Genomic DNA, 9,459 nt, shown 5'->3' with positions numbered 1-9,459 from the left:
AATATCCAAATCAACACAAGCAGAAGGAACAATCCAGCTATTCAGAGAGAACCTGCATGACAACATTAGACCTTATCCCCGTCCCCATGTATTTATTTATCAGACATGTGCATCTGGTTCATGGAGTTGACAATTTGCCAGTCGAACACAAGCAGAAGGAACAATCCAGCTATTCAGAGAGAACCTGCATGACAACATTAGACCTTATCCCCGTCCCCATGTATTTATTTATCAGACATGTGCATCTGGTTCATGGAGTTGACAATTTGCCAGTCGAACACAGCACAACAAATCCGGCTTTGTGGTATAAAATTCCATTTTAATAGAGCATAAATCAGTTCAGACACCACGCTGGGTTTACATAAGTTTCTGAGAACAAACCCGGTCTGCGTGCAAGTTTGAGCTCATTTTCTGACAGTCTCTCTAAGATGTGGTTTACCCGCTTGAAATGAGCAAACTTATTTTTTCCTGAACCTGACTGCCGATTTAAAACTGCAACGAAAAGAAAAGAAAGCTTTCTGGTGATCTTTCGAAACTTTAAGCTTCTTAATTGTGTTAATTAAAATAATTTGATTGCATTTATCAAGCGGTTTCTTCTTTTTAATCAGGACCACAACATTAATTAAAAGTTCATGAGTTGCCTAAGCGTTTTTACCTTGGCCAATAAGCTGCAGGCTTTCAGAGCCCCTTCCTAAAGCAGCTTATGCTTTTAGGACAATTGCCAACTTTGCCTGTTCATCCAATCTTTAGCAAATTTCCCAATATTTATGACTGGAAATGGAACACAATAATGTAAAAGAGCAACAATGGTGAGAATAAGAATAACCCCAAACACTGTGAGACTGACTCTTCTGTAAAGTAAGGGTTTGTTGTTCTCAGTGCAGTTTGTGGCCTCAAAAAGCAGGCCACCGAAGGCAGTGGAAATGTATTTTACTCGCAGGTTCACTCAGCTCGGGGAAACCTGGTTTCAGGTACGCGTTTGCTAACTTTCCCCTCCAGCAAACCGCGTCGCGTCGACGGGCTGTGTGGTTGCAGGACCGTGTCATCTCAGTCATGAACCTGTACAGTACCTCCACTCTGGGTTACCCCGTGGGTTAGTCCATGAAGAGATTGCACTGTAGGTGGAGGTGGGTGGGGTGACGTGACATTCATAACACTCCATAACCTTTTCAGATATTAAAATGGTTTTTATTAATGTCATTCTCTAGCATTAGTCAACACTCCCCCTCCATGCTGTTGACCGCATTATAAACATTGGTTCTTTGTCATGTTGTGCTGAAGTAGTGAGTAACATTTTCTTTTTTGTTTCTAGAGAATCACACTATTCCCTTTGTGCTCTGCACTGTCAAACAAAGACCTGGGACATGGCGTCTTGGACATTTTGTTCCACTTCTTGGTTCCTGAATCACATCAATCACATCCCCATTCTCGGCCCATAGTTTTAAGTTCTCCTTTATAATAAAGGAAGATATACTTTGCGTGTTTGTCTTACACTTTTTTTTAGCAGCCTCCTCAACAGCTTGGCGCACTGTTTCAAAACAAAGACCAAGTCACGATCTGAAGCATGGCAGAGTTCAAAAACACATTTTTTCCCTTTCAACCCCTTCCCCTCCCTTTAAGCCAGGTGTCTTCCGATTGGCTGACCCTTGCAAACAAAACATCCGATCAGCAGGGTGGGCGGGGCTTCTCCGCTCACAGCCAGAGCTGCTCTTATGGACAACAATCCACCAGGGAAACACAAGAGCAAAGCAAACAGCATACAAAACTTGAAGACAGTTTAAAACACTTTTACATTCAAATCAAAAGACTTTGAAGTATTTGTTTGATATTTCAGGAAGCCACTGAAAAACCAAAGATTGATTTTTTTTCCATTTAAGATAACACTTCCTGGATTAACAGAAGCAAAAATCACAGACTTTGTTGATTGCTAAACAACATGTAGGAGTCAGTGGAAAGTCTGTTTCATGATGGATTGATTTTCGGTTCATTCTCACTCATCAACGAAAAAAAAACAAAAAACAAAAAAAACCCCAACGAGATCAGTCAATCTCCCGTTTCTCAAACGGGACTTCTGAACAGTTTCATGCCTTGTTAAATGAAAATGAAAACACTTTAAATGTCTTAACGGAAAACAACATTTTAACAAAGAGTTCCCAGAATAAAAAAAAAAAAAAGGATTTTCCCCTTTTCTTTTCACTACGCTGAGGCAGCCTGTGTGGTGAATGCTCTCATGTGAACAAACCACCAAGACACATATTGCACATTGTGATGGGGTATGCTAGTGCCCTCAGTTGGCCAAATTCAAAACTACATTTTTTTTTTCTGTTAAAAAAAAAAGAAAAAGTAATTTAAGTAAATCTCAAGTCCATCCAACATCGGGTACCTCGCAATTATTTCACTTGCTTTATAGCAAAAACTACGTGACCACCCAGCATCACACCTGTGTGATTTTGTTTTCTGGACATGTCCCCCCCAGACAGTGGGCGTTAAAATAACAGTCTCCACTATTCTGGGAATCCTTTTCCGCAATTTCTTGGATCCCGCAAGGCTGCAGAGAACTGATCATTTACTTAATCTCACAGTCAGACATGGTTTGGGCTTTGCAAACTCCCTTTCCAGCTACTTCAAAGGCAGCTCCTTTGTAGGTTGCGACGCACTGGCCGTCTGTGCGCAGGTCTGGCTGAACCTGCTCCCACACCTTCTGTTTGGGGTTCAGGTCTTTATCGGGCTCCCCTGCAACAAAGACATCATTGTGAGAAATTAGAATCCCCTGTGTACTTCAGTAAACCTCGACACTTGCAGGGTTTGTGATTCCAGGAGGTTTGCTGTTAACAGCATCCTCATGGAAAATGGCTACAGGGATTTGCATGCATCCAACCACAAAAGCTCAGAAGAGCCAACGGTGAAGTTTGGGAATGATGTCTGCTCTCAGCCTGCAGTCCGATTCTCACCAAAGGTGCCTCGCAGAGTTGGAGGAAACTTGTGTTTGTGTGTCGTGTTAAAGTAGTGCAGTACTCACAGTCTAAATACTGAGGCTCCATAACACTGATGAAAAGAGGAAAATAATGAGGCGTGTGATCAGCACTATCTGCTGAGCGCACATCTATTATGACTATTTGGCTGAGAATAGGTTTAGCAGGAAGCTACAGCAGTGAGGCTGTAGTACCTGGGAATCCCTGGAAAGTCACTCTATCCCCTGGTATCGCTCCGTTTGGAGGATCAAGGATTTCCAGCTTGTCTTGTGACGAGGCACACATGAGCATGGCCTGGTTCACAATTCCTCTCGTCTCCACTGGCCTCTCGTTACACAGCAGGACCACCATACGATTCTGCATCTGCACGAAGGGCAGGAGAGTCCACATGTTCAAGCGAGAACAGCAAATGACGGTAAAGTTGATGGGAAAAACAAACAAACATCCGAAATCAAATAGGACGGTATTATTGGAATCAAATTCTCACTCGGTGTTCAGTCTAATTGATTTTCTAATCAAGAACTCTCAATGAGATGACGAATGCTTGATGTTGAAGAATAATGTCAGTGCTTTTGGCCAGTGCTTTGCAGAGGCGTGAAAAGCTGGAATGTCCTTCCCAGAACTGGTGCAGCAAAGTTAGGCACTTGGGATCAAAAATCCTAAGAGGCGATCGTGATATTTTAGCCATACTGGTGACTTTAGTTGTTTAAAATCAGCCTAAAGAACACTTCAAAAGACTATGCTTGTCTTTCTGGTGGCAGTATTAGAAAACATTACCACTGTCAGCAATTTGAGGATTTTTTTTAATGCTATTATTTTTAATCACCTTTTAAAACCTTTGTTATTATTTTTTGTGAGTGTACACAGTATACTAATTTATAACAAAGTAAACATAATAGTGTTTTGGGCTGTTACTGTTCACAGTTACACAGATCTTCCTCCTTCAAGGCTCTGAGCTTCAAGCATTCCATCTCTAAAATAAAATAAAGGATACTACATAGAGGCGTTCAAAAACAAACGGAAGATTGACATCGAGGTGTTAAATCTTAACCCTAATTTGAATAACGGAATAGTTGGACATGTCCTGGTACTTACAAAAAACCCCAACCAAACAAAACTACCATACAGTGATATGTTAGATGACAGTGTTCCTCTAAATATAAGACAGTTAAGTGATGGCTTTTGTTACTTGACCACAAAGTACCCTGACCTGAAATCTGTCCAGCATTTACGGGACACAAACTGGGAGCCAGGCCTTTTCCACTAAGACCAGTGAAATGACCCTCATTCCAGAAGAACAGAGGCGGTTACAGCCAGAATATTCAGTTTGCCCACCTCAGCCATTAAAATAACACACTGATGTTCATGTAGACAAAAATACTAAATCACAATTTTAAGGTGGAAAAAAAAAGTATAACCTTCACAGACCTTCCCGCTTACCATTATTTTTAATGGTCCGGTCTACGCGACCTTCGTCAGGTACAGTTTTCTCAGTACCTGTAAGCCAGAAAATGTGTTTTTTTCTTCACAAAGACCTTTCCCACTATGCACCTGTCACTTATTCAGGTGTGGAGTCTTCCTAAATTTGTAAGTAAAAAAAAAGAAGACAAATCCTACTTTCAGTTTAGTTTACACTGTCGTCCCTCAGAGGGAATCGGCTCAATAGGGCAGCTTAAACTACAGTCACCGGCCACTTCTTAAGTACACCTTGCTAGTGCTGGTGACTGCAGAGGCCATTTGAGTACAGTGAACTCACTGTCATGTTCAAGATAATCTGAGCTTTGTGTCATGGTGTGTTATCCTGCTGGGAGCATCCATCCGAAGAGGAGTACACTGTGATCACAAAAGCATGGACGCTGTGGTGTTTACGTCACTTTTTTCCCCATTATTTTAATGCTCAGTTTGAACTTCAGCAGGTGGTCATGACCATGTCTGCATGGATAAATGCAACAACTTGCTGCCATGTGATTGGCTGATTAATTACAATTTCTGTTAACCAGCAGCTGAACAGGTGTACCTAACAAAGTGAGTGTGTAGAGTGTAACAATTCAAAAGATATTGTCAGTATCTTTGTGCTTTGGGCTGTTACTTCGATAAAATGAGCAGTCTGAATATATCACACAGGCTTCAGGGAAACAAAAAAAAGTAGATTATTCAGTCATCTAAAACATTGATCTTGAAATAAACAACACTAGATTAATACTTGATATTTACCTGCTCCACAGGTACGTGCTGAGACAGTTCACTGACCACCGTCCTGGGAAAAGCCTCTCCCACATCGATCTGCTCCACGAACAGCCCGTCAGTGTCTGGAATCTGCTGGGCCGTGACTACACGTCCAATACGTAGGTCCAGGCGGGACACGTCCACCTGCTTCTTTGCCACCTTCGGCACTCCTGGCATGAAAAAAATGCCGCAGTGTCAGCAGGGTACATGGTCTTTCTTTGCAACTGATTTTCCTTATGGTGTGTGCTCCTCTAATATAAGAATCGACAGATTTGCTGCATCTGTAAAGAAAATCTTTGCTGTTAAAAATCTAAAGTTTTAAGGATTAATGAAGAAAACGCTCGGTTTGACTCAACTTCCCCACCTTTCACAGGATTCTCCTACGTGATCCATTTAGTAGATGACACAGCTCTCTTTATTACAACTACCACAAACTACAACTATAAACTCAGCTATGTAATACTACCTACAGGTGTCAGGGAGTATTTTGGCTTCAGGTCACTCCTTACTCCATCCATGTGAAGCAACATTAAACCAAAGAAATTGTGGAATCAGACTTAACTTTAATTTCCTATTCTGCTTGAATGTTGTGCTTTTGCTAAGTTTATGATTCAGGTGGGTGTACTTTGAACACACCACCACCATCATCATCATCATCATCACCATCACCCACGTTCTCAACGGTATAACCCTAAATCGCTGCACCCAGGAGCCAGGTAAACAGACAAAACGCATGGACGCTCAGCAATCACATGCAGGAGGATAATCAGGGGAAATGGCAAAAGTATGCGGACACTACATATTACACTCGTATGTATATGCAGCTGCTGCATTCCTCATTCTCCAGGCCTCCCGGTGGACGCACCTTTGGGCTTGCCGTATGAGGACACACGGCCTCGGAAACCCATCTCATGAAGCTCCCTGCGCACCGTGGTGGAGCTCACGCTGGCTCCGGATGCGCTCTGAAACTCGGCGGTGAGCGCTTTTATGGAGGGCAAACACTTCTCCAGCGCCACTCTCTCCAGCACTTGGCGATCCTCCTCTTTCAGCTTGTGCGGTCGGCCGCTCCGGGGCAGTGCCGTCGTTATTCCTCCACGCTTCCACTTTAAAATCACGGCGCTGACAGTGGACCGGGGCAGGTTTAACATCGCCGAGATCTCACGGACGGACTTCTTGCACAGGTAGCATCCCACCACGGTGCCCCGCTGAAACTCACTGAGCTCCTCGCTGCGACCCATTGTGCTGCAAATGTTTGCAGACTGCTTTTGCATCGATTCCCACCTCCTCCTCCTTCGCCTCCTCCGCCCTGGAGCTTCGCTCCCCCTTTTCTTCTTCTACGGTTGGCTCTCAGGGCTAATTTTAACTATAGCCCACTATCGGGTATATTACTGCCCCCGTATGATGACTAATAGCAATTCAGTGACACTACGGGCTGGATTGTGTTTCATATGACCTAAAAGTGTTTTAACGTGATGCAAACAAGCGAGAAGCAAATAAAAAAATAACTTTGAGAAGCTCTTTGAACACATAGATTGATCCTGCAACATACTTTTCTGTGTTACAGCAACAGGATAAATAATAAAAACAATAATAGTAAAAAAAAGTATCAAATGACCGTAGTTAAGCTCTTATAATGTGAGGTAATTTATTTACCTACACAACGGTGGTCACGGCAGATGCCCACCCCCACCGAGCCTGGTTCTGCCGGAGGTTTCTTGCTAAGGAGTTTTCCCTTCCCACTGTCGCCTTGCTGAAAGGTGGTCTTTGATTTTTAAGGTTTTCTCTGTATTCTCTATATTATTGTATGGTCTTTATTTACAGGATAAAGCATCTTAAAGCGAATGCTGTTGTGATTTGGCGCTATATAAATAAAATTTAATTGAGTTCTAGCGCTTTTCTACTCGGGTAGCACCGTGCCACCTTGCTGCCCCACTATTCTTTTGCACTGTTGCCCCACAGCAAGAAGGGCCTGAGTTCAATTCCACCATGTGGAGATAAGTTCATTGGAAACACTAAATTGCCCATAGGTGTCAATGCGGGAATGTGAGCGTGAATGGTTGTCTCTGTCTATGGGTTAGCCCTTGGACAGATGGCGGCCTGTCCTGTCCTGCCTCTCGTCGTTAGACAGCTAGTCAGTCTCCAACACACCCCCGAAAAGGATAAGCGGAAGTGAATGCTTTTCTACTCTACTTGAGGCCACTGTTAAAACTACTTTATACAACATGCCCAATCCACCCCCACTTTTTTTATGGTTAACACACTCCAGTGAATGAATGCATTAAAATTATACATTGTGTCTGACAGACTTCACCTTAGCTAATTGGATTTCCAGAGTGAATTTGTCCTTTCTGGAGCAATTTTCCTGAAATTGTATGACAAATGTTCTGGGGTGCTGTGCAGGCTTCCAAGAAGTTTGTGCTCCAGTTTCAGTTTGACCGACTGATGATCCAAACATCCATCCATCCATCCATCTATCTATCTATAGATATTAAATTTTAGCTTCCTTAAAGAATTAAAGTCTTCAAGTCTTTTAAAAAACTTCCACAATTCTTTGGGTTTTTTTTTTTTCAGATTTTATTTTTCAGATTTTATTTTTCTCATAAAAAAGCAAAACTGCTATTCCGTTTTCCTCCAACTGCACACAATTCTCCCGAACATGTCCTCAGTTTTAATACCTACAGACATGTGAATGGTGCTTGGCTCTCTGACACACTGTATGGGTGTTCGTGCTCCAAAGTATTTTCTTGAAGATACTCCCCCCCCCCATTTCCACTTATTCAACTTCCCTGGAGAATGTCAGACAAGTGAGAAGGTTAGACCATGTACTGATTCAGAATAAAGATAATTTTTTTTTAAATCTGCTGCTCTTAAACATCGTTTACTTGAAAATGGGCATTGTGGTCAATGCAACTCTTTTATGAGGCTTTTTTTTGTTTTGTTCATTTAACACACAAACACACAGAGACATGTAGTTATTTTGAGTGTTAACAATAGCCGTGATCACAGTTTTCTTCATTGTGTGAGCATAAAAGTTTTACTTTGGACTACTGCATCTGTTGTGCCTCCATGAAAGCCCCATTAAACATTTAAACCTCCTAGTTTGATCTCCAGTGTAAGTGCTTTCCTCCCTCATTATTATGACCTCAAACTGGCAGACCAGTGTGCATTAAACCCTCTCAGTGTAACAGCTTACCATTAAGGGAAGCAACTTGAATTTGTTTACTTCACCACAGATGTCCACAGTGACAACAAATAAAGGGAAGTCACAGGAGAACCAAGTTCTTTACTGGTCTCCTACTTTTTGACAAAGGTGACCAAGGAATGCATTAATAAGAGAATGTTGCATACAGCAAATATTCATGTGTCTATGAATATAAGTGTTTGAAAGAGGATATGTTCATATTATTTTCCACATGTGAAATTGCAGATGGATACATGGAAACATCAGTTTTCACCATGGTGTCACACGTGATTTTTTGAAGTACTAAAGTAAGAACCAGCCAGAACCCGGTCGGTCAAGACATCAAGAAGAGAAAATGGGGCTGGATAGGCCACACACTCCAAAAACCATCCGACAACGTCACAAGGCAAGCACTGGACTGGAACCCACAAGGAAAAAGGAAAGTGGGGAGATCCAAACAGACGTGGAGAAGATCTGTCGAGAGCGTAATGCATAATACTGCCGGAATGACGTGGACCCAGCTGAAGAGAACGGCCCAGAACAGAGTCCATTGGTGGCCCCATGCTCCACCAGGAGTCTACAGGAAAATTGATTGATTGAAAGTAAGATGACATAGTTAGATTGATTATTTGTCGGAGGAAGACACAATTTTTCCTTTTTTTTTCTTGGTACACCACCACAGTGGCATCAAACTAAATCAAAGAATGAAGATGTGACTGAAGCAGTCACATGATCAGTAAACACTAGGGACCCAGTTCCATTGGGACCCAGAGATGCCCATAACATAACATTAACACTGCCATGTGTGATAGATGACATGATATGAGATATGTGATATGTTCATGAGCTGTTTCTCACCTTCTCCAAATTTTTCCCTTCACATCATTCTGTTTTCATTTGTCCAAAGAGTTGTTTTGTCTGTTAGTTTTCATTTTTTTAGAACTTTGCAGGCACTTTAAGTTTACAGGGAAAGTCAAAGCTGACCTTCTTGCTTTAGAGTGTAACCAGTGGTTTGCACCTTGTTGTGTATTTAGATTCATAAAGGCGTATCTTTATTCCAGTCAATGATACATGTCATCT

The 9,459-nt window shown here is 42.1% G+C and overlaps 1 protein-coding gene across 3 annotated transcripts; it reads right to left on the bottom strand.

Annotated features, from left to right (window-relative positions):
* Positions 1-214: 214 nt before the first annotated feature.
* Positions 215-6,485, bottom strand: LOC147327656 (aminoacyl tRNA synthase complex-interacting multifunctional protein 1-like). Of its 3 annotated transcripts, XM_086295456.1 has the most exons (5): positions 6,064-6,485; positions 5,187-5,368; positions 3,167-3,335; positions 3,020-3,045; positions 2,607-2,733 (listed from the first exon to the last, which is right to left on the bottom strand). In XM_086295456.1, the coding sequence occupies exons 1-4, from the start codon at positions 6,467-6,469 to the stop codon at positions 3,023-3,025; spliced, it is 780 nt and encodes a 259-aa protein (XP_086151582.1). In that variant the 5' UTR covers positions 6,470-6,485; the 3' UTR covers positions 2,607-2,733; positions 3,020-3,022. The 3 variants fall into 3 exon arrangements, with proteins under 3 accessions (XP_086151580.1, XP_086151581.1, XP_086151582.1); XM_086295454.1 differs by lacking the exon at positions 3,020-3,045 and having other exon boundaries at positions 215-2,733; XM_086295455.1 differs by having other exon boundaries at positions 2,594-3,045.
* Between the last annotated feature and the right edge of the window lie 2,974 nt (positions 6,486-9,459).

The sequence above is a fragment of the Aulonocara sp. 'chitande type north' Nkhata Bay genome, linkage group LG6 (assembly GCF_057382095.1).
Source record: "Aulonocara sp. 'chitande type north' Nkhata Bay isolate Kocher_YH1m ecotype deep benthic linkage group LG6, A_spYH_male_GT1.1, whole genome shotgun sequence".
NCBI lineage: Eukaryota > Metazoa > Chordata > Actinopteri > Cichliformes > Cichlidae > Aulonocara > Aulonocara sp. 'chitande type north' Nkhata Bay.
The sequence above is the reverse complement of the archived record's forward strand: the minus strand, read 5'-3'. Positions and strand labels throughout refer to the sequence as shown.

Bases quoted from the DNA above. Each gene is read 5' to 3' on its own strand.
- LOC147327656 (XM_086295454.1), bottom strand. From the start codon at position 6,469: ATGCAAAAGCAGTCTGCAAACATTTGCAGCACAATGGGTCGCAGCGAG. The intron at 3,336-5,186 runs GTAAATATCAAG...CCCTTCGTGCAG, and splicing joins AGCACGTACCTGTGGAGCAG to ATGCAGAATCGTATGGTGGT. The intron at 2,734-3,166 runs GTACTACAGCCT...TCTTTGTTGCAG, and splicing joins GACTTTCCAGGGATTCCCAG to GGGAGCCCGATAAAGACCTG.